At 54.7% G+C, this 24,009-nt stretch overlaps 1 protein-coding gene across 2 annotated transcripts; it reads left to right on the top strand.

Moving 5' to 3' along the window:
- Positions 1 to 30: 30 nt before the first annotated feature.
- Positions 31 to 22,718, top strand: KIF1C (kinesin family member 1C). Of its 2 annotated transcripts, XM_004684732.1 has the most exons (23): positions 31 to 185; positions 1,914 to 2,034; positions 2,284 to 2,416; positions 2,829 to 2,905; positions 3,279 to 3,458; positions 4,071 to 4,136; positions 4,540 to 4,718; positions 4,804 to 4,915; positions 5,320 to 5,397; positions 5,575 to 5,640; positions 5,730 to 5,805; positions 6,281 to 6,359; positions 6,566 to 6,711; positions 7,522 to 7,691; positions 7,839 to 7,918; positions 8,024 to 8,099; positions 13,652 to 13,731; positions 14,926 to 15,020; positions 17,996 to 18,079; positions 18,462 to 18,648; positions 18,794 to 18,866; positions 19,432 to 20,043; positions 21,478 to 22,718. In XM_004684732.1, exons 3-23 carry the CDS (start codon positions 2,311 to 2,313, stop codon positions 22,162 to 22,164), a joined length of 3,309 nt encoding a protein of 1,102 aa, XP_004684789.1. In that variant the 5' UTR covers positions 31 to 185; positions 1,914 to 2,034; positions 2,284 to 2,310; the 3' UTR covers positions 22,165 to 22,718. The 2 variants fall into 2 exon arrangements, with proteins under 2 accessions (XP_004684789.1, XP_012581915.1); XM_012726461.1 differs by lacking the exon at positions 1,914 to 2,034 and having other exon boundaries at positions 48 to 185.
- The last annotated feature ends 1,291 nt before the right edge of the window (positions 22,719 to 24,009 follow it).

Consider the following 24,009-nt stretch of genomic DNA (forward strand, 5'->3'; position numbering starts at 1 on the left):
CGCCGCGACGAGGTGAGAGCTGGGGGAGAGGGGGCGCGAGTCCGCCGCCCGCCCCCCGGGGTCCCGGCGAGGGGCGGGGGCAGCCCCCAGCCGGTCCCAGATCTCCCCAGCCCGGTCTCACGCTTTCCGGAAAGTTTGTCCCTTTGCATTTTGCCAATCCACTCCGGGAACCCCGCCGCGACGAGGTGAGAGCTGGGGGAGAGGGGGGGCGAGGGAGGGGACGCCCGCGGAGGAATGTGCCGGGCTTGGGGGGCGGGGAGCCGGAGTCCCCGTTTGCAAGACCGGGATCTCGGGTTTGGAAGACCCGGCGGGGGCCGGCAGGGCGCGAGAGCCGGGATCATGTGCTGTTTGTCCCTTGGAGGCGCAGAGAGGTGCCAGGCCCGGGGCGGCCGTGGGTTGGCTGGGCAGGACAGGGTCGGCATGGCCGCTCAAAGAGGCCGGGACGGGGGGCCTATGTGAGAACAACGTGCGGGCACGTTGCAGGTGGCCCGAAGCCTTCTTTCAGGTCCACAGGCTCCCACCCCAGCCGCCGCTCCTCCCTGAACAACTCTACGCCTTTGCAGTGCACCGGCCGACTCTCGTACCTACCCCTAGTTCTTTACTCCGCTATCCCCAGTCGTGCTACCTTTTGCCCCAATGGCACCATTGCGTGTCCCCATCATTATCCCTTTCTTCCCCTGGTCAGGATCGGGGGGTCAGGGGTGTGCTTCCTGAAACAGCCTGTGTGATTTCAGCTACTCCCTTCCTGTCCTGGGGCAGACCAGCCCTCTCTCCTTGCAAGCCCTGCCTGGTGAGGGGAGGCATGGAGTGATAGGAGTTTGAGATCTTTTGGGGCCACAAAAGGGGGGCAGGCAACTCTGATTCCTCTTTACAATCCTCCACCCTGCCGTCCGTGGGCGTGGGCTGCCTCTCCTCACAGGGTGTGGGCACCCGATCACCCACATTCCTGGGCTCCTGCCTGGCACCTTCCCCAGGGCAGTGGACGCCATAGCAATAGCCCCAGGCTGGGCTGGGATCTGCTTGCTTCCTTTCCCTCCTCTCCCTTTTCAAGGAGTCCCCATTGCTGCCTGTCCTCAGAAAGACACAGGTATTCTGGATCCCCTAACAGAGGAGCCCTGGAGGTTGGTAGGATGGATACAGGATGACCCCACCCTGCCCTGCCCATTGTCTTGGATCCTGAGGAGGAAATGCTGGGGGCTGGGCAAGGGGCTTGGGGCCCAAGGCGGGCCCTGTGGAGCCCAGTCCTGGGCTGTACCTGAAGCCCTTGGACTTTGTCCATCAGCAGTTCCTCCCTCTTGTGTGTGTGCACGTGCGTGTGTATAAAATGTGGGCCCTAGGTAGGAGCAGGTTTCTACTTCTGGCTGATTCTCTATGTGTAGGAGATTTGGGGGGTAGGATGGGCTTAATGCAGGTTCTATGTCTGGGTCTTTTGTCTCTTAATCTCTCTTCTGGAATCCTAGTTTGTGCTTTTGTCCCAAAGCTCCCATCCCTGTCCAGCATTTCTGTGTTAACTTCTGTGTCTCTCTCCTTTCCTCCTTCCATTATTTCCTTTATAGCATGACCTTAATCTTGCCTTCTCTCCCATGTCTGGCTTGTTTGGTTTCAGACGATCTTCCCCTTCCTGCCATCTTGAGCGTCTCTGCCCATGTGTCCCTCTCTCTGAATTGTCCTCTGTCCAGTCTCTTTCTTTCTCCCTCTCTCCTCTATCTGAACGCTCAGTACACTTGAGAGTGATGAGGAATAAAAATATCACTGTCCCTGCCCTTGGATTCACATTGCATTTGCCACTCCAGAGGAACATCCATCCCCACCTTGTCTAACATTATCCCTGATCCCTTGCTCGTCAACCTTGGAAGCCCAGACACACCTCTGGAACCACAGGAGCCTCCTAACCACTCTTCCCCCACAACCAGGGTTTCCCCCACAGCCCCAGCTGGTGTGGCCAGGCCCCAAGTGTAGGATGGGGCTCCTCCTACGAGGGCCGGTGGCAGCCAGAACTGAGACAGCTCCCCTGGTCTGGGGCCAGGACGCCAGGTAACTCTGGGGTGATGGCCCAGGTCCCTGAAAGCTGGGATATGCCTGGGGAGAGAAGCAGGAACACCTTTGGGAGTCCCTGAGGAGAATGACATTTGGGAGGAAGGCCAGGGGGCTAGGAACAGGGTGCTTGAGGGACTGGGTACCTGGGGAAAGGGTATGGGAAAGATTGATTGCTGGGAGAAGCTGGGAGGCAAGGTCCAGTTTCCCCCAGTGGATCTGATCACCTCTCCTGTCTCTGTCCTTTAGCTGAGGAGGGCGGGAGCATCTGGAGCTATGGCTGGAGCCTCGGTGAAAGTGGCAGTGAGGGTTCGGCCCTTCAACGCCCGTGAGACCAGCCAGGATGCCAAGTGTGTGGTCAGCATGCAGGGCAGCACCACCTGTGAGTGAGTCCCGGAGCTGGCTGGGCACAGGCGAGATTGTCTGGGCCACCATGCAGTCCAGTCTCGCTGGACTGAACAGGGAGGAAGGCTGTGCTGGGCACAGAGCAGGTGCTAGTTGTAAGGGCGGGGGCTGGGGCAGAATGGCCTTTCAGTGTTCCAGTCCCTGGGAAGGGGGAATGTTGGCCTGGAGCCCTCCATTGCCCAATCCAGAGAGGCAGCCCAGTGGGGGGGGCGGGTCCTAGGAGCCAAAATTAGCTTTGGTGCCTGGAGGGGGTGGGGAATATTAAAGGGGAGTGATGAACTAGGGCAGACTGGGATGGGGAGTGGGGATACCTGGATGCCAGGGGCACATGGACAGGTTGGGAGTACCTGACTTTGGCTTTCCTTCCTTGCCCTTTCCTGTTCCCTCAGCCATCATCAACCCCAAACAGAGCAAAGATGCCCCCAAAAGTTTCACCTTCGACTACTCCTACTGGTCACACACTTCGGTGAGGTCATTGGGTTGGGAGAAAAACTAAGCACTGAGGGATGGAGGAAATTAGGTCCTGGGAAGAGGTGTTGCTGGCAAATAGGATCTCCTGGGGATTGGGTGGGACTGTGTCGGGAGGGCCAGCGCACCTGGGTGGGGTGGGATTAGGTTGGAACTGGTATCGGGATGGGGAAAGACAGAATTCTTGGCCATAATTAGGAGAGGCTCCTCTAGGATGCTTAGGACCGTGGGGGGAGGGAGGGCGTGGTGCTGAGGAGGGCACACAGGACCTTAGGGCAGTCAGTGATGTCCTGAGGCTCTCGAGACTTAGACATCAGAGCTACGTAGGCCTCATGTCATTTCTCTTGCCCCCCACCCCTCTGTTTACCTAGGCCGAGGACCCTCAGTTTGCATCTCAGCAGCAGGTCTATCGGGACATTGGAGAAGAGATGCTGCTGCACGCCTTCGAGGGCTACAATGTGTGCATCTTTGCCTATGGGCAGACCGGGGCTGGGAAATCCTACACCATGATGGGGCGGCAGGAGCCGGGACAGCAGGGCATCGTGCCCCAGGTACGTGCCCGGGACCTGGCAGGGCAGCCAGGGCAGGAGCATCTTTTGCTGGTCCCGGGGTACGGAAGCGGGGTCTGAGGGCGATGGAGCCGAGCCTTGCCTCTCTGAAGCCACTGGTGACGGGATGTGACGCGAAGGGGCTGGCTGCAGCCTGCGTGCCCAAGGCCCTTGGGAAGGGGGTTTTGCCCTTACCAGAGGCAACAAGGCTCCATCAGAGGAGCACCAGCTTTGGCATTAGAGAGCCCTGGGTTTGAACCCTGGTGCTACCAATTACTGTTGTTTTACCATTTTCTCACGGTGGCTCGTAAGTGTAGTTCTGTGGGCCATAGTCAAAGTGTCGACTGTCGGATTGGTCTTGGATCTAGCGCTGGTCATAGTTCCCCTGACAGGGCAGCACGAGCCGGTCACACTGGCTGTGGGTCGGGGGCCTGGGATTGCATCAGCGCACTGGGTACTAACAGTGGTTACCTCTGAACCTCTCTGAGGTTTTGCTGTGAAAGGGGACAGCCCCTCCCTTAGGATTCTGATAAGGGTTTAACAGGGTCACTTAGGACCAGGTGCTGAGCACCGCAGGTGTGCTGTGAACAGTAGCTTCTCTGTGTCCCCCTCTAGCTCTGTGAGGACCTCTTCTCTCGTGTTAGTAAGAACCAGAGCGCTCAGCTATCCTATTCTGTGGAGGTAAGCCCAGGTCTTGGTGGGTGGTAGAGAGAGGGGGGTGTGGGTGGGGGAGCAGAGTGATTCAGAACAATGGCAGCCTCTGGAGTCAGACAGCTTGGGCTCTACTCATGGCTCTGCCAGTTACTGGCTGGCTGTGGGCAGTTGACTTCATCGCTCAGCTCCTGGGTAGTATGTTCACCTGTGAAATGGTGGTGTTTAGACATCTCTACCCCCTCCTCCCGCCTCGGTTGTTGGAGGTTGGGGGGGAATGTCAATGAGTGAAGAGCTTAGGACCCACCTGGGCAGAGTAAGCGCTGTGCATGTTAGCCTCAATGACTTGAAACATAGCCAGTGAATTTTGGGGCAAGTTTCATTTCATTATCATTGCTAGCTTGGTTGCTTCTGATCTGTTTCCACCACTCAGGTGAGCTATATGGAGATCTATTGTGAGCGGGTACGAGACCTCTTGAACCCCAAGAGTCGGGGTTCTCTTCGGGTCCGGGAGCACCCTATCCTGGGCCCTTACGTGCAAGACCTGTCTAAATTGGCTGTGACCTCTTACGCAGACATTGCTGACCTCATGGACTGTGGAAATAAGGCTCGGTGAGGTGGGCTGATGGAGTGGAGGAAGGGAGTCAGGGTTAGGAAGGTGGCAGGACTTAGTGATTCTCTCCCGCAATGTCCCCAGGACTGTGGCTGCTACCAACATGAATGAGACCAGCAGTCGTTCCCACGCTGTCTTCACCATTGTCTTCACACAACGCTGCCATGACCAGCTCACTGGGCTGGATTCAGAGAAGGTGGGACCCATCCCCATACTCTGTTCCCCTCCACTGAAACCTACCCAGGCTGGGTTGAGAGACTACTCTGGGCTCCCATAGGCTCCCTCTGCTTCCCTAGCAGGTCAGGATGTTATACACTCCTGTGGCCTTGTTTGTCCTTCTCAATGGACTTCTTAGGGCAGGGTTGGGTCCTGTTGTGTCTGTTGTTCACACGGTAGGCCGATGAATAAATGAACAAATGGAATAGTAGCTGAGCTATCCACATTGTCTTTATGTATTCCCCTTCCTCCTCTTCACTTGCCCTGCCACTCCTGGCTTTCTCCATCTCTTTCTAACTCCCCAGATCCCTGCTGGTATGCCCTGACTCCCTGCTCTGCCCTCACTGACCCCAGTTACCTCCTTCCTCTGCCCTCTCACCCCAGGTTAGTAAGATCAGTTTGGTGGACCTTGCTGGGAGTGAGCGGGCCGACTCCTCAGGGGCCCGGGGCATGCGGCTGAAGGTGAGGGGGCTTAGGAGGGGTGGACGGGAGCAGTGTTGGGGGGCTGTGTGTGGTGGTCGCTGATCACCCTGGGACTCTGGCTGCCAGGAGGAGGAACAGGCAGAGGGAGGGGAAGGAGCAGGTGGATCAGAGTGGGAGAGGAGGGCCTCATTCTCCATGTTTCTCATCCCTTTCCAGGAAGGTGCCAACATCAATAAGTCCCTGACTACTCTAGGGAAAGTGATCTCGGCCTTGGCAGATATGGTGAGACCTGGGGGTGGGAAGAGAAGAGGCTCTGGGAAAGGGGCAGAGGCGTGGCCCACCCTGACCCCCTGTCCCCTTCGATCCCTCAGCAATCAAAGAAGAGGAAGTCAGATTTCATCCCTTACAGGGACTCTGTGCTTACCTGGCTACTGAAGGAAAATCTGGGTGAGGCTCTCCTTCTGCCCCACGACCGGTCTGGTCCCCTTCGATACACACGACAGATTCCCTGCCATCCCTATATTCTCAGCTAGGGGTCGAGAGCCACTTGTCCCTTTAACTCCCCCTAACTCAGGGCACATCTTTGAAGATACCCTGGTACTGAGACCAAGGCCACAGCCTCCCGGCTAAGCCTCATTGACCTGGCTTCCAGTGACCCCTCTCTGACCCCACGCCCACTGCTGACTTCATTGTCTTCCCACTGATCCCTGAGTGCCCACAAGATGTCTGCTGTCCTCCTGACCTCACCCCCGCACCCTTGGACACCAGCTGTCGTGGTTAGCGCCATATTTGTTAGCCCTACCTCAGACAGTGACCCTGTCAGAACCCTGCTCCAGCACTGAGGCCCCTCTTACCCTGTGACCCCATGTGACTTGTCCGAGGATCACCCCAGCCCAGGCATGCCCCTCCTTTCCGGCCTTAGGTGGCAACTCACGCACAGCAATGATTGCAGCCCTGAGCCCCGCTGACATCAACTACGAGGAGAGCCTCAGCACACTCAGGTGGGCCTCAGCTCTGGCAGGGTGCGGGCACATGCCCAGTGCCTGGGGCACACGGCTGGGAGCTCAGAACCCTGCTCATAAGAAATGTCAGCTCTCAACTCAACCTCAATATTTTGAAACCTGGGAGGGGGGAGAGGAAACCAGGCAGCAGACCGAGGGTCCCATGTGTCTGCCCCACGAGTTCCCTTCCTCTCTCCTCCCCCCAGGTATGCTGATCGCACCAAGCAGATCCGCTGCAATGCCATTATCAATGAGGACCCTAATGCCCGCCTCATCCGGGAGCTGCAAGAGGAGGTGGCTCGGCTGCGGGAGCTGCTGATGGCCCAGGGGCTCTCAGCCTCCGCCCTGGGAGGTAGGTTCCAGGGGCGGGGCAGCTTAGGGGTGCCCTTTAATCTCTCCTTATTGGTCTTCGGCCAGTCCTGAGGCCAGGGAGGGATGCATACACACCACAAAGACCTTCACATGCTCAGGGGTGTGGAGACAGACATGGAGAGGAGGCTTGGTACACTTCAGATGCTACAGGCCTGGAGGGATGGGAGAGTTGAGGTTCAGAGCGACCTTGACAGGCTAAAATGACAAGAGCAAGGGAAAGTGGCAAGCCCTGCATTTTTGGTTCAGACAGTAAATCACCAGGGTCGGCTGCTGGGGCCCTGCTTGGACAGCATTCCTGTAAAGCATTACTTGAGTTGGCCGCAAGCTTAACAGGAGTCAACAGTGGACTGGTCTCTAAAATGTAACGCTTGGCCTCACTGACAATACACAGCATTGCCTTAGAGGATCTGTCAGGTGTGGACTGTGTTTAGTCTTGGGGTCCGTCTCATTGAGGACAGTCAGAAAGTGTGGGAAGTAAGGAGGTCAGTACCTAAGAAGAGAAGGGTAAGTTAGATGTGATGTGTACTTCCCCACATTTGAAGGGTGGTCTTCTGGCAGCAAAAATACTATCCAGAAGGGCAAAAATACTATCCAGAGGCAGTAAGTACATGTGACTAGCTCAACGTGGCGAACAAGCACTCGTCAAAGCTGCAGTTGGAAGACACCCTGCTGGGAGGTTGACCAGGCCACTCTTAAAGTCTTTGCAGGCTGGTCTTCTGTGAAGCCTTTTTATTTTCCACCAGTTCCATTTTTTCTTTAGCCTGTTCTCTTACCTCTTTCTCTCTTCCAGGCTTAAAGGTGGATGAGGGAAGTTCTGGAGGTGCTTTGCCAGCTATATCATCTCCCCCTGCCCCAGCTTCACCCTCATCTCCCCCTGCACACAATGGGGAGTTGGAGCCGTCATTCTCCCCCAACACTGAACCTCAGATTGGGCCTGAGGAGGCCATGGAGAGACTACAGGTGGGTAGCTGGAGCTGGCAAGCATGGAGATCTTGGGGCTTTGGGCTTGCAGAGGACTGAAGAGGAAGAAGAGATGCTGGAGTGGCATGACCCCCGCAGTAGGGCTTGTCCCAGGTAGTCCTGATCTCTGCCCACATGTGTCCCCAGGAAACGGAGAAAATTATAGCTGAGTTAAACGAGACCTGGGAGGAGAAGCTACGCAAGACGGAAGCTCTGCGGATGGAGAGGTGCGGAGCATAGGGGAGGCCTGGAAAGGAGTAGAGGTCGGAAGGGAGGGAGGTGTTCTTGGGGAACAATGGTAAAACCAACACCTGCCTCTCCTTTGCCCCCAGAGAAGCATTGCTGGCTGAGATGGGGGTGGCTGTCCGGGAGGATGGGGGCACCGTGGGTGTCTTCTCTCCAAAGAAGGTGAGTGAGGGGTTGGGTGAGAAGGCCCAGGAGATTTGGGATGTTTGGAGAAGAGAGTTGGAGGTGGCAGAGTAATGAGTTCAGCTCAGATTTCTGGGGTCTCTGAATTGTCCCTCCATCACCTCTGTCCCCATTCTTGCCACCTTCTCTGTTGTCTACTTTTCCCTGCCTTCTACCTTCCTCTGACAGGCAGCCAGAGAAGCGTGTGGCCAGGGGCTTCAGGTACCACAGAAGAATGACAGGGACCCCCCACCTTAGTGGGGTTTCAAGCTGCTTAGGGCCTATGTATTTATAGACATAATCTCACACAGGTATATGTGAGCTCGACCTTAGTATTTGTTTTTGGATTCATAAATGTTAGCTATAGTAGTTATCCCGGAGGGAGGAAAAAAATTGGGGCATGGGGGTTATTTGGCATAGATTTTTGACTATCTGCTCTTTTGAATTATTTGAATATTCCATTCTGTGCATTTGTTACTCAAAAAAATAACAAAATACATTTTTAAAAGGATCACATGGGTAGACAAGATTGTAAAGGGGATAGGAGTGTGCACTAAACTACAAAGTGTTGATTGTAAATGCAGCAAGAGGTTTAAAGATGGAAGCAGACTGCAGTTGTGGAAGCTGGTTCCTCAAGAAGGTGATTTGGTAGGTGGAGCCTGAAAGATGAATGGGATTTGGGACATAGAGAAGAGCAGGGAGGGCATTAGGCTGGCGCTCGCTGGCGTGGTGACAGAACAGTATGCGGTGGCTGGGCACCCCTGCTGCCGAGTAGGTATTCAGGCTTTGCCGAGAGGAAGAAAGGAAGCAAGGCCCTGTCCGGCTCCATTGGTGGCGGGCTCAGTGGAGGCAGGCATGACATCCAGAGTTTTAACTACCAGTATGGCACAGGGATGACCAGTCAGAATGGACATTGAGTCGATAGCCAGCACGACTGCATACTGATGATGGGATGATGTGGAGACCAGTTTGAGTAAAGCAGGAACTTCCAGTCCTACTGGGGAGCCAGCCACGCCCGTCTGGTCCCTGGATTAAATCACAGTGGGGCCCTCCCTGGTGGCGCAGAAGATTTAAAGCTCAGCACTATGAAGCTATCTGCAGCCCCTGCAACATGAGTTCGATTCCTCAGCCAGGGAGGTGACCCACATGGTGCAGCAGACCTCTGCTGTCTTGCCCGCTGCTCCCCTCAGCAGTGTACTTCATGAATCTGCCTGTTCTGCTCCCCACCCTGTCTGTGGTGAATCCTCTCACCACCCCTGCACACCTCTGGTCTATAGGCCTACAGGCCCAGTTCTCTATGCATAAATAAATAAATCTTTAAGAAAAGGACCAGGCTTTAAGTCAGGTGTGCTGTGCTCAGGGCCAGACAGGGTCACTAACAGCTGTCTGGAAGAGGAGGAGGGTTATTGGAAGGAGGCCCTCCAGACTATAAGTTCAAGGCCATCTGGAATACCAAGCGGGCAGAGATCTTTGAGTAGGAGAGGAGTTTGACTGGCCTGGCCCAAGGTGCAGTGAGGGAATGAGAGCTGAGGGTGCCAAGTGGGGCCGAAGGCCTGATCTGGAGCTGGGCGCCCAGGGCTTTGGCGTCCTGAGCACTTCATCTGGGCAAGGGGTCAGGAATGGCTCTCGGCATGTCTTGTGGCTGCCACATAGAGGAGAAGCAGTAGAAAGGAGAGGCGAGGTTGATAGAGTGGTGGAGTTTCTTCCCTGGAGGACTCAACGTAGGGATGCTACCTGCTGAAGCTCAGGGGCCAATGGAAAGAGGGTTTGTTTTTCATTGTTCTCAGGAAGGTAGTATGCAGTAGAGGGGACTTTCAAATAGTACTGAAAGGTGGTTCAGTGGAAAGGAAGTCTCCTTCCTTCCTGCCCTCAGCTTCCCCTCCCAGAGGAAAGCATATTGTCAGTTCCTGAGGTGTGGTAGAGGCGGCTGGTGCATGCACAGGCATGTGTTGTATGTAATTACCCACATGTGCACAAATATTGGGGTGTCAGTGGCCACATGCTTCATGCTTTACTTTCTTCATTAGTCTGCCCAGGCTTTTTCATGGTGTCAGAACAGTCTGTTATACAGCTGTATGATAACCTAATTTATTTTTATTTATTTATGCACAGAAGAACTGGGGTGCAGGCCAGAGGTGTGGGGGGTGAGAGGATTCACCAGAGGCAGAGCAGGGAGCAAAACAAGTGAATCCACTGAAATACACTGCTGAGGGAGCAGCAGGCAAGACAGGAGAGGTTTGCTGTGCCATGTGGGTCAGCTCCCTGGCTGGATATAGGGATTGAATTTGAGCTGCAGTGGCTGCCAATAGCTTGATAGTGCTGAGACTTAACCCCTGTGCCACTAGTGAGGCCCTGATAAACTAATTTAATCCTCTTCCTACTGATAAGCTTCAGTTGTTTCTGATTCTTAATTATGAACAGTGGATAATGTTAGTAAGTCTGCTTTCTGCAAAACAGATTTTTACAAGGGGAGATTTAGGATCAAATGACAGGTAAAAAATTTTATCTATTTTGCCAGTGTGCTTCAAAGATTATAACTATGCCACTTTATGTTTGCAAGAGCAAGATATGAGAGACCCCATGTTCCCTCACCCTCTCCAACTTTTTGATCATTGTCAATCATATTGGTAACCAAAGGTGTGTGTCTGGGTAGTCTATTTTTTTTTTTTTTTTAAAGATTTATTTATTTGTACATACAGAACTGGGGTACAGGCCAGAGGCTCAGGGGCAGCGAGAGGCTTCACCAGAGACAGAGTGGGGAGCAGAACAGGCAGATCTATGAAGTACACTGCTGAGGGGAGCAGCGGGCGGGTCAGGAGAGGTCTGCCGCGCCATGTGGTCACCTCCAGGGCAGGCAGGGATTGAACTCATGCAGAAGTGGCTTTAGCTTCTTAGTGCTGTGCTTTAACCCACTGTGCCACCAGGGAGGGTCCTGGGTAGTCTATTTTTATGGCTTTTCAAGGGGGTGAGGATGAACACACTCATACTGTTCAAGGGCCTTTGTATTTCCAAGAGGGAGCTGTTACACTCTCGGGGAAGTGGGTTTTATGGCTCACGTTCCTACCTGGAAATGGGCAGGTAGGAGATTGGGTGCCAAGAGGAAAAGCTACACCTTGTCTTGGAGAGGAAGCAGGAGCCTCCTGTGTGCCCCACGCCCATGCCCCCAGGCCGAAGGGCTTCTCAAATCAGTGATTTGTGTGGGTGGGTGGGGTGCAACTCTGAGGTGCCTGCCCCTTCCTCTACCAGAACAGCTCTCTGATTTATCTGTTTGACGTATTAGACTCATAGGTAAGGTTTCACTGGAACAAAGGGTTTCAGGGCTGAACAAAGATTGAAAAGTGCTGTCCTGAATCATGTCCCCTCTCCCAAGGGGTGGATCGCTTTCTGCGTCCTGAGTCCATTGGTGTTGTCCCAGAGCAGGCCTGACATTGCATTATAGGGCAGGGGTGCGAGTGTCCCTGGGGAGGAGAGGAAGTGCTGTGCTGGTGGTGTTGAGGTGCCTGCGTGGTGTTGAGGTGCCCGCGTGGAGAGGCAGACAGGCCGATACCCATCAGCTCCAGCCATCGTAGCCTGGGGCCGTGTGCAGAGACTTGTGGGCCCACACTACTGGCTCGCTCTCCTACACCCTGTGCTTTGCTGCCTGTGTGCTGTCGCTCAGACTTCTTTGATGTGGAATAAGCAGACGGCTGAGTGTCCTTGTCCTCCTCACTCCCAAAGCCCAGCTCGCACCTGTCTTCCATGCAGTCCTCCTGACTGCTGAGCCCCTGCCGGCTCTTCACTGTGTGGTCTCTGCTGGCGAGCCACTCCCAGGATATGGTGGCACCCAGTCTCTACTTGGCATTTCCACACCGAGTCCCATCTCCCCAGGCTGGCCCTGGCAGGACAGCAGCACAGGGTGACTCACTTCCATGACCTGCCAGCACTTCACTGGGGTCTCATATGTAGAAAGCCCCCAGTAAATCCGTGCAGAATGGGGCGGGGTGTCTGGTGTCCAGTCGGAAGGGTTAGGCTTAGGCAGGCTTCATGGAGGAAGTGGCATTTGACACAGACTGAGGGATGTTGAAAGAAGTGAATTTTGACAGATGGGGCTCGGGGTGGAGCATGCAGAGAGGCTGTTCGGGAAAGGGAACAGGGCAAGCAGCTCCCCGGCGCCTGGAGCTGTCAGGCATCAAGAGGCTGCCTCTGGAGCATCCGCAGCCCACTAGAGAGTGGCACAGGAGAGAGCAGGGCCGGGGAAGGAGGCTTGGTTGAGGGGCAGCAGCCTGTCAGTGAGAACGCCCAGGGGCCCTAGTTGCTTAGCAGGCTCAGGTCAGATGCGCATGGGTTGCCAGCTGGAATGGTCTGAGTGGAGAAGCGTGACACAGCCGTGGCATGCCTTGAGCCGGAGCGGGAGAGCTGAGGAGGTGGTTGGAAGTCAGCCTGTGGCGGGAGGTGCAGAGGGTGCAGACAGATGTGGGCTGAGGCAGCAGCCTGGCGGAGGGAGACTTCCCTGGGCTTGGCCGCCAGTGGAGAGGGGGGTGGAGGCGACCAGGCTTGTGGGCTGTCAGTTACATGCTTGGAGAGGGCAGGGTTTTTATAAGAGAAACAAGTCAGGAAAAGGTGCACTGGGGGTAGTGGGCTAGGTCTCTCATGCAGAGCAACATAATGATCAGTCAGGTGTGAGAGGTGGGTTCCATCAGGGAGGCCCTCTGAGGGACAGGCCCAGGCTGCTGCTACAGTGACCCTGGTGGAGGTGAAGCAGGACCAGGGAAGTCAGTGGTCAAGGAAGTGTGCTATGAGAAATGGGTTTTATTTGCTTTTGAATTCAACTGATATTTTATTATTATTTATTTAAGACTTATTTTATTTATTTATGTATATAAGAACTGGGGTATAGGCCAAAGGTGGGGGTATGGTGAAAAGATTCAGCAGAGACAGGGTAGGCAGCAGAACAGGCAGATCTACTGAAATACTCTGCTGAGGGGAGCAGCAGACAAGGGAGGAGAGGTCTGCGCCATGTGGGTCAGCTCCCTGGCTGGGGGTTGAACTCATGTCGCAGTGGCTGGCATTAGATTGATAGCGTTGAGACTTAAACCCTTGTGTCGCCCCTGGTACTTTTATTTTTCAACTGTAATTTGTAAAAGTGGCTTGGGCTCCTAAGAAATTCAAGCTGTAATGAAAGGTGGAAAGTACCAGCACCCTAGCCCAGTTCCTCTCTTAGTCTCTGAAAGTGGCAAGATACATTTTGAGGGAAGTGATGATGAGGCCTCGGGACAGAGGAGCCCTGGCAAAGCAGAGCAAGAGCAGGTGGATTCTGTGGCTTCTGGTCGGAAGCACCGGTGGGTTGAGTTGCCTTGAGAGGAAGGGGTCTGGGGAAGGGTTGCTGTTCTGGAAGGAGGTGCATGGGTGGCAGTTTTGTAGGCAGCCTGTGTGTGAGGAAAGTGTGGTTCACTCTAGGTGAGAGGTGTAAGTGGGAGCCAGGAGAATTGCAGAGATTGGAGTGAAGTGGGCCAGCGGGCGTGCTGGAACCTTGGAGAGATGGGTGTTTGCTGACCACTCCCTTGCCCCCTCAGACTCCTCACCTGGTGAACCTGAATGAGGACCCCCTGATGTCTGAATGTCTGCTCTACCACATCAAAGATGGCGTCACCAGGTAACACTGACTCAGTGGCCTGTGGGGGAAGCTCTCCTTTTGGGGGTGGTTGCAGAGGGACAGCTACACTGGTGGCTCCCTTTCTGGTGACCTCTCGGAGACACCCAGGTCTCTGGACAGCCGCCTTCTCCGGCATGCTCACTCATCAGGCTTCCTGCAAAGTTCCGAGCCTGGCTGCTCAGCAGTCACTGTCTAGCTGCCACTTTGCTGTGGGCGAGATAACTCCTGGGACTGAGCTCGCCTGGTACTTTTTTTTTTTATTTAAGATTTTTAAAAATTTATTCATACAGAATTGGGGTACAGGCCAGAGATGCGGAGGGTGAGAGGATTCACCAGGGACAGAGTGGGGAGTAGAACAGGCAGATCGACGAAGTACACCACTGAGGGGAGCAGCGGGCGGGTCAGGAGAGGTCTGCCGCGCCATGTGGTCACCTCCGGGGCAGGCGGGAATCAAACTCATGCGGAAGTGGCTTAAGCTTCTTAGTGCAGTGCTTTAACCCGCTGCGCCACCAGGTAGGGCCTCGCCCGGTACTTTTAAGGGTACCTCCTCATTTACTGGGGCAGAGGAGTTAGTGGGAAACTCAGAACGTTGCATTCCTGGCCTCTGGCATCATTACTTTGGCATCCCTGGGAGAAGGGAGTGTGACACTGGTCCCATGTTGCTGGGGGACATTGGTGGCAGCCATGGTGGCAAGGATAGGTGGCTTCACCAGCTAATGCTGTGGACTTAGTGCTCCATGATTCTGATGTCACTTCCAGGAGTGAAAGGAGTGTGTGCACCCCTTCCTGTCTCAGCACAGGCATTTATAGCTACCATGGAAACTGGCCCCCAACAACATGGCTCCTTGGTGATCATCATGGTTGGGGAGTGAGACTTCAGTGTGAGCTACACTAAGGAAGATGGGGGGCCTGCGACTGAGGGGACCCACTCTATTTCCTTCTTCCCTTTGCTCTGTAACACAGTGACTAAGCATGTGGGCTTTGGAGTCAGACAGATCTGGGCTCCCCTCCCAGCGGGACCACTGCCAGACCACATGGTCTGGCCACTTACTTCAGCTCTGTGAGCCACAACATTCTCATCTGTAAAATCGGAAGAATTATGCTTGGCTCCTTGAGTTGGATGAACTTGTGTTCAGAAGGAGCTTGGCCTGTGTCTGACCCATGCGCAGAAAGTGTCGGTTGTTGCTTCCCCAGGGTCGGCCAGGTAGATGTCGACATCAAGCTGACCGGGCAGTTCATTCGAGAGCAACACTGTCTGTTCCGCAGCATCCCTCAGCTGGATGGAGAAGGTAATGGCTGAGGGCAAGAGTGGAGTAGCCAGGTGGTGAGAGGCTGTCTCATGTCCCAAGCCACACACGGGGTGGGTCACTGGGTTGGCAGTAGAAGGGCTGTGTCCTCACCTCAGAGGGACTCTGAGCCCATGGTCAGCGGCGGGCCATCTGTGCCCCCCAGGGGTGCAGGCTGCTGCGATGGGCTGGCGTGGCAGGGCGCCCCATCAGAAGCACACAGTGTGGAGCTCTGCAGAAGGCAAGGCTTTGGGAAGGAGGAGGTCCCAAGTGCTTCCTTGATTTTTTTTTTAATAAGTCTAATCAGCAGCCTGATCATTTTTTATGATAACCTGTATTTATTTTAATGAATTATCTGATTTTATCTCTGGAAACCCTGCTTACTTATCTAGCTCTGGCTACAAAAGTTTCTGGGAGATGACATCCCTCGGGTTTCAAAACTTGGAGATTTTTATCCCTTGCGTGTCCATAGCAGCAAAAGCTGTCAGGACTGACAGGCCTGAAGGGTGAAGGTAGGAATAGCCTGGCTGACAGAACAGCAAAGCTACTTTTGGTTCAGGGTGTCACCGTTTGTTCTGGTTTGGTCTTTTTTTTTTTCTTTTTTTAATGGAATCAATTGGATTCATTTAAGCCTAGGAATTGTGCTCTGGGAAATGAGTTGGGCAGAAAGGCAGGAGGTATCACACTCAAGCGCTAGAGCCTGGATACTGTCTCAGAGATCTGACGGAGGGCCCACCTGCCGGCTTCGAGGGGTTTGTGTGGTTAGTGTTACTTTTATTTTTCAAAGATTTATTTATGCAAGAATTGGGGCCAGAGGTATGAGGGGTGAGAAGATTCACCAGACACAGTGGGGAGCAGAATAGGCAGATCTACTGAAATCCACTGCTGAGGGGAGCAGCGGATAAGACAGGAGAGGTCTGCTGCACCATGTGGGTCAGCTGCCTGGCTGGGGGCTTCCTGCATTGCAGCCTGCAAGTGGTGGAATCAGTTCAGACTAGTGAATTATTGCTGAGTTCCTGTTCTGTGGTTCCCTTGAGCCATGTGCTGCCACAATACCAGAACCACTCACGCTTGAGGACTGAGCGTAACCCTAAGTTCAGAGTGAATGTGTGGAGATGACAGGCTTGAACCTGGTAAATCACTATAAAAGCAGGGTGGGGACTTGAAAGATTTGGTCCAATTGGGCTTGTGTTTATTTTTCTTTTAAAGATTTATTTATTTGTGCATACAAGAACTGGGGCTGCAGGGCTCCGGGGGATGAGAGGATTCACCAGAAACAGAGTGGGGAGCAGAACAGGCAGACTGACTGAAATCCACTGCTGAGGGGAGCAGTGGGCAGAAAGGAGAGGTCTGCCGCACCATGTGGCTGGGGATTGAACTCATGCTGCATTGGCTGTGGGCAGCTTCATAGTGTTGTGCTTTAACCCTTTTTATCACCAGGGAGGCCCCTGGGGCTTGTGTTCCTAATAGCAGAGTTCAGGCAACCAGAAACAAGCCGAGGAGGTGGGCAGCACTGGCACAAGTGTGGACGTAGGAGAATAGCCACTACTTAACGACCGTCTACTGTGCATTTGCATTTTCTCACACAGCTCACACATGAGGAAACTGGGTCTCTTGGGGGTTAGGGAATCTGCACACAGCTAGAAGAGGGCAGAAATAGATTCACATGCGACAAGGCAGACTCCAGGAGTGTGCTCTGAGCCAGCTTGCCCAGGCCTGCCTTAATACAGGTCACTGGGCTTTATACCTGGACAGGCCTCTCCTGGCCCCATTTTCCCTCCATAACACCCATTCCTTCCTGGCTTCAAGTTACCTGCTTATTTACTGGTTTATTGTCTGTCTTACCAGTTGCAAGTGAGCTCTATGAGAGCAGGGGTTTTAGTTTTTATCTCTGCTGTATTCTCAGGATCTAAAGTGGTGCCTGGCGTGTAGCAGAGCTTCAGTGTTTGTGGACTGGATGAGTGAATTTTGGGGCATGCTGGCAAATAAAGGAGGTGATAGGCTGGTGCCCATTGCGGCCGCCCTCTCCTCTGCCACCTGGTGATATTTCAGCTTTCTGTCGCCCCTCCTGCTCTTCATCACCTCTGCTCCTTGACATCCACATCTCCCCTCAAACATTGGCTTAGAAGTTACCATTTTCTCATGATTATTCCAATCTTTGTCCCTAAGTTGAGTTTCTCTCTGCCACACTTTAGAAGTCACTTCTCTGCCGTGTATTAAAATTCATTTTGATGTCTTTATTTTTAATAGAAATAACAAAATCTTAATCATATGGGTCCTTTTACCTGAGCCTATAAAGAAAGGCTTCATTATCCTGTTGTATAGACCCTCGCAGAGATTAGGTGACTAGCTTGACGTCCCTCAGCTAGGGAGTGCCAGAGCCTCCGGAATACAGGGGTCCGCTGTGCAGTGGGGCGCTGCTCCTTGAGGCCTCCTGCAGCGTGTGTCCCGGCCAGCAGCCGGCTTCGTGACCTGGATGGGGGGGCATGAGTGTTTGAGCAGGGTGGACTTCATGTTGTCCCACGAGGACAGGTCTGTTGTCTTGAGCTTAGTGGCAGTTTGTAGGATGTCCCAGACAGAAGTGGGCTGGGAGTCTGCTGGAGAGATGCAGGTCCAGCCAGGAATAATGTTAGTTGAAAAGGAAGGTTTGGACCTCTGGAAGGCATGGTGACCACTTGGGTGTGAGAGACAGCCTTCTGAGAATTGCTGGTTTCCCAAGCTGCTGCTGGGGCGGATGGTGGTGGGTGAGTCGGGAGCCCTGCAGAGGCTCCTGGGGGTGTAGCTGGGGCTCTAACCCTCCTTCTGCTCTTCCTTCCTGTGCTGCCTGCCACCAGAGGGGCCGTGGCACCCTGGACAGGTACTGGGGGGTGGGACTGAGGGTGCATGTGTGGTTCTGGGGCAATACAAAGTGGGAATCTGTGATCATCATCCCCCTTGCTTGGGGACTAATCACTCCCCTTGCGCTCTCCCTTCCTCAGTGGTGGTCACCCTGGAGCCTTGTGAAGGAGCCGAGACCTATGTCAATGGGAAACTGGTCACGGAGCCACAGGTGCTGAAGTCAGGTAAAAGAAGTGCCGTCGGGTGAGGGTTCTGGATGTGCTGTGTGTGGAAAGTCCCGGGGCTGGCCTTTCTGGCTGACTCCAGGGACAAGACCCAAATAAATAGGAAGCAGTACAGGATATAGAAGAGGCACTGGGCAGTGAAGGCTGTGATGCAGGTTTTTGTTTCACTTGCTACCCCAGAAAAGCAGGAAGAGAATACCCAGCCCCCACTCCCTCTGACTGTCAGGGGCGGGGCGGCTCCTGGGGAGCCTGGAAAACCTTGGCTCTGACTCGGGTAGTGTCGGTGTCAGCACCAGGGCTTGCACACAAGACCCACTACACCTTGGGCATGGGTTTGCTGCTATAAGGGAGCGAGTCCACTTTTCCCTCCTCCCGTCTCCAGGGAATAGGATTGTGATGGGCAAGAACCACGTTTTCCGCTTCAATCACCCGGAGCAGGCACGCCTGGAAAGGGAGCGAGGGGTCCCCCCACCCCCAGGACCACCCTCTGAGCCCGTTGACTGGAACTTTGCGCAGAAGGAACTGCTGGAGCAGCAAGGCATTGACATCAAGCTTGAGATGGAGAAGAGGTACAAGGAGCGGCTCCCACCCCCCGGCATCCTCGGGGCCCTCCCTGCCAGTCCCGGCCCTCAGTGTCTCCTGTCAGATGCCCCACTGAGCACTGAGGTGCTTTCCAGAAGCCACATGCTTCTTCCCTTCCCTACTCAATCCCAGGCTTCAGGATCTGGAGAATCAGTACCGGAAAGAAAAGGAAGAGGCTGATCTACTGCTGGAGCAGCAGCGACTGGTGAGGAGCTGGCAGGAGATGGGTGCTGGGCCCACGGGCAGCCCAGGGGCAGCGCTTCTGCCTGAGTCCATGTTTGTTTCCTGCTGTCTGAGCCAGATGGGCAGGAGCGTGGGGCTGAAGGGTAGTGGTGGCGTCCGGGAGGAAGCGGGCAGGAGGAATGCGGCCTGGGGAGGAAAGCATGCATGTGGGGCGCTAGCGCCTTTCAGACTGGCCAGGGCTTCCCAGCTCCAGCCTGTCCTGTGTGGCCTGGTGAGGTTTAATGGTATCCAGGTACTGTCTGCACTATTACTTACTGTTAAATCTGCAACCTCGTCCTGAGCAATAGTACTTATGCTGGAAGCCTGCTAAAATGCCACAGCTAACGCTCACGGCTCACGCCTGTGTGCCCGTCCCTGGTCTTCACGCTTGGTGCACGGTAGTCCCAGTACATCCAAGGGAGTGCTGCACCTGTGTCCTCTGCGTACAGACAGCAGAGGCTAGGCCATCCATGCAGGGCCTGCGGTTATCGTGGGGTGTTGGTGTCCCTGGGAGGTGCTCAGTCCTCTTCTGATCTCCCTCTGCCCAGTACGCGGACTCTGACAGCGGGGATGACTCCGACAAGCGCTCCTGTGAAGAGAGCTGGCGGCTCATCTCCTCCCTGAGGGAGCAGCTGCCCCCCACCACGGTCCAGACCATTGTCAAGCGCTGTGGCCTGCCCAGCAGTGGCAAGCGGAGGGCCCCTCGGAGGGTGTATCAGATCCCACAGCGTCGGCGACTGCAGGGCAAAGATCCCCGCTGGGCCACCATGGCTGACCTGAAGATGCAGGCGGTCAAGGAGATCTGCTATGAGGTGGCCCTGGCCGACTTCCGCCACGGGCGGGCTGAGATCGAGGCCCTGGCCGCCCTCAAGATGCGGGAGCTGTGTCGTACCTACGGCAAACCTGAGGGGCCTGGAGACGCCTGGAGGGCCGTGGCCCGGGATGTCTGGGACACAGTGGGAGAGGAAGAAGGTGGAAGTGGAGGTGGCGGTGGCGAGGAGGGAGCCCGAGGAGCAGAGGTGGAGGACCTCCGGGCTCACATCGACAAGCTGACGGGGATTCTGCAGGAGGTGAAGCTGCAGAACAGCAGCAAGGACCGCGAGCTGCAGGCCCTGAGGGACCGCATGCTGCGCATGGAGCGTGTCATCCCCCTGGCCCAGGTAGGAGCCCCCACGCTGCCCTCGCTGCTGCTCAGAGTCCGAGTCTCCTTCCCCTCTCCCTTTAAAAAATCTTCTTGGAGCATGCTCCGATTTTCCTGGACATCGTTTGTGACTCACCTGCTCCATTTAAAAATGCAGATTCCTGGGATCCACCCAGACCTGCTGACGCAGCCTCTGTGGGGGTGGGGATGAATCTGCACGTATAAATACCACGTGTTTCTGAAGTGCAGTAAAGTTCCAGAACCACTGATAGAACAGGCGCAATTTCTGTTACCCCTCAAAAATGATCCCGTGTCTACTCATAACCTACCCTCTCCCATGGCTGGCCCAGTGCCCACTGCCTTTTCTGTGCCACTTCAACCCTCGCGGTGGCCCTGTGAGTGATAGTATTATCCCCGTCCCTGTTTTACATGGGACACCTCTGAGTCACCCAACAAGGGAACCTTGGGGCTCCTGTATGCTAGGTAGGTAGGCACAGCGCTAGCCACTCAATGGACAGAATTTCTGCTCCATTCCAACTCACCCGAAGGGGAAGCAGGGGACAGACGGCCCCTTTTGCCAATAGGCTGTGACTCCACGGCTGCTCTGGACACAGCTCCTCCTCCCTTGCTCACCTCAGCCTTCCTTCTTGCTCCTGAACTTGCGAGGTGTATTTGTACCTGTTGTTCCTTCCGCTCAGAATCCCTCTCCTTCCAGATAGCCTTACAGCTTGCTCGTCACTTCTGTCAGGTATTTACTAAAGCAGTAACTTCTCAGTGAATCCCTTTCTGTTCACTCAGCGCAGACTCTTGACCCTGGTCTCTATCATCTTCCAGCTCTGTTCTCCATCTGCGTCTATGTGTTTATCTAAAGTGTACAATCTAACATAGATGCTAAATTAGTATATACTTAACAATGTATGCTAAATATTATAATTGTATGTACTCACATTTAACTTTCATTGAAGTGCATGATAGATGTCCCATACTATAGCTTTTAAAATAGATATAGATTTTTCCTTATGAATTTATCAACTGTCTCACCCCACTAAAATGATGCCAGGCATTTTCCTTCCCTTTGCTGACTGCTGTGGCCCCTGAGCACATCATTTCTTCAACAGATACTTAGTGCTTACTTTACATGGTTGTCTTGTACTTCTTACAATAACCTTATGCAGTAGATATTATTAGTGTCAGAAGTAGACTGAGGCACAGAGAGATTGCAAGCCAAAGACCCAGGACACACAACTTGAATGCACAGGCAGGCCAGGACTGAACTCACACTACTGGCTTTGCAGGCCTCTGCCCCAAATCACTATTGTAGTCTCTTATCTCCAAGCCTGGCTTGGGACTCCTTGACTCCAGCTGCTCCAGGGCCCCCTAACTTCTTCTGAATCCTCTGGCACTCAAGACTCAGCTCTTCTTACCCACCTTCTCCTCTCATCCTCTCTCTCAGGATCATGAAGATGAGGATGAAGAAGCCAGTGAGGCCACCTGGCCAATGCCCCAGGGGTCAGAGGCCGAGGAAGATGGTCCCAGTGATCGAGTGCCCTCAGCCCGGCCCCCCTCGCCACCCTTGTCAAGCTGGGAGCGCGTGTCTCGGCTGATGGAGGAGGACCCTGCCTTCCGTCGGGGTCGCCTGCGCTGGCTCAAACAAGAGCAGTTGCGACTTCAGGGACTGCAGGGTGCTGGGGGCCGGGGCGGGGGGCTGCGCAGGCCCCCCGCCCGCTTTGTGCCCCCTCACGACTGCAAACTGCGCTTCCCCTTTAAGAGCAACCCCCAGCACCGGGAGTCCTGGCCAGGGATGGGAGGTGGGGAGACCCCAGCTCCACCCCAACCCCCCGAGGAGGTCACTCCACCTACTCCTCCTGCCCCCCCTGCCCGAAGGCCCCCAAGTCCCCGCAGGTCCCACCGTCCCCGTAGGAACTCCCTGGACGGAGGGGGAAGGTCCCGGGGTGGGGGTTCCACGCAGTCCGAGCCCCAGCATTTCCAGCCCAAAAAGCACAACTATTATCCCCAACAGCCCCAGCCATACCCAGCCCAGCGACCCCCAGGACCCCGCTACCCCCCATACACTACTCCCCCAAGAATGAGACGGCAGCGCTCAGCCCCTGACCTCAAGGAGAGTGGGGCCGCCATGTGAATCCCACGTCCTGGGCAGAGAGGGCCTGGCGGGCCCCTTGCTGGGAGGAGAGAAGGCTCCCAGACACTGCTTCCCCAGAAGCCCTGGGGCAGGGAGGCCCTGGAGATGAGAGAGAAGGTCCGCGTAGGTGATAGAAGAGGGGTGACTGGGCCGGAGGCTGAAGGAAGGAAGGAAAGGGGCACGGAGTTGCCAGGAGCAAACCAAAGTGAAGGAAGAGTGATAGAAGCTGCCTCGGGGCCACCCCTTTCAGAGGGGGAGGTCCCACAAACGCTGCTATGGGTGGGGTGGGGGGCTGGGTGCTGCGTAGCCAGTGTTTGACTTTCTTTTGAAGTGGGGGCAAAGGGGAGAGAACCAAGAGTGAGACAGGTTCTCCTCCGCCCCTGTCTTGTCTGTCTGTCTGTCCGTGGTGGGTTTCTGTTTCCAGTGTGGTGGGATCGTGAGTCATTCCCCTCCCCTTCAGGCCTCCTGCTATATTTGGGGGACCTGTCTGGTTTCTGGTGTGCCCGGGGTCCCATGAGGGTGTGGGATCCTTCAATAAAGAATAGCAAACAGGAGCTTGTGACTGGTTTGGTTTGTTTTTTTTTCCTTTTTAAAGGTTTATTTATTTATTCGTACAGAACTGGGGTACAGGCCAGAGATGTGAAGGGTGAGAGGATTCACCAGGGACAGAGCGGAGTGCAGAACAGGCAGATTGAAGAAGTACACTGCTGAGGGGAGCAGCGGGCGGGTCAGGAGAGGTCTGCCACACCATGTGGTCTCCTCCGGGGCAGGCGGGAATCGAACTCATGCGGAAGTGGCCTAAGCTTCTTTGTGCTGTACTTTAACCCGCTGCACCACCAGGGAGGGCCCTGGTTTTGTTTCTTAATGGTGCCACAGATGACATCAGTAACACACAGATTTCAGGTGTGTCTCCGTGGAGTGTTATGTGCGTGCACCCACAGTCACCACCCGGCCAAATAGAAGAGCGGTTGTTTTACCTCACTCTTTTTACATCAGGACTCCCCTCCTCGGAGTATGGGTCTCGACCCATTCCTTTCTCCTTTCAGTTTTGCTTCTCCATGTCCACCTCTGCTGCCAACACCTTGGCCATTGTTCTGGGCCAACGGGAGAGGGGGTACCAGCCTGTCAGCGCTGGACTGTCTGTTCCTAATAAGAAAGGGAGGGCCATGGCGGTTCTGTGTCATTAAATTAACTCTCCCCAGACCCTGTTCTGTGAGATGTGTTTCTATCCTGTCCATGTTCGGGCTTTTGGCAGGCGTGTTCAGTACTCCAAGTACTTTGTGTTGGGACTGTACAAGAAGGCTGCTTGCTGCCTGCTGCCTGCTGCCTGCTGCCTGCTGCCTGCTGCCTGTGCTGTTCTGGCGGGAGGGGCTCGCCCACGCTGCGCCCTGTGGAAAGGCTGCTTTGCGTTCGCCTTGCCAACTTTGGAATCCCCATGTTTTCACTCTGTGCTGAGAATAATATTTCCACCCACTTAAAATTTGAGCTGTTTCTCCGCAGCTTCCTCATGTCAGTCTTGGGGTACAAGCACCCCAGACATGATCCCGATCGCAGTCAGCACCCTGCTCCGGGCAAGGGCACACTTAGGTTTACTCTAGGTTTCCCTATCCTGACGCCACCTCTATTTATTTGGGCATCTTTGACTGCCAGGCCTTCGGGGACCTGTCAAGGTGACCCAAGATCTGCTGTGTAATGGATAGTTTGGTGACAGTGTTTACTTGAGCTGTTTATAATCTGGTGGAGAAGACTAAATGTGAGCGAGAAGATGCTAGAATACAAAGTGCTCTGCAGGTCAGAGCAAGCTGGGTTTTACAGACGATGTCGTGGGAGTCAAGATGGGAAAGA

This window comes from Condylura cristata, unplaced genomic scaffold, assembly GCF_000260355.1.
Source record: "Condylura cristata isolate star-nosed mole 26May11 unplaced genomic scaffold, ConCri1.0 scaffold00017, whole genome shotgun sequence".
Taxonomy (NCBI): Eukaryota; Metazoa; Chordata; class Mammalia; order Eulipotyphla; family Talpidae; genus Condylura; species Condylura cristata.

Excerpts from the sequence above, each read along its gene's own strand:
- KIF1C (XM_004684732.1), top strand. The coding sequence starts at position 2,311 with ATGGCTGGAGCCTCGGTGAAAGTGGCAGTGAGGGTTCGGCCCTTCAAC. Across the intron at positions 4,916-5,319 it reads CTGGGCTGGATTCAGAGAAG|GTTAGTAAGATCAGTTTGGT; the intron begins GTGGGACCCATC and ends CTCTCACCCCAG. Across the intron at positions 13,732-14,925 it reads ATCAAAGATGGCGTCACCAG|GGTCGGCCAGGTAGATGTCG; the intron begins GTAACACTGACT and ends TTGCTTCCCCAG.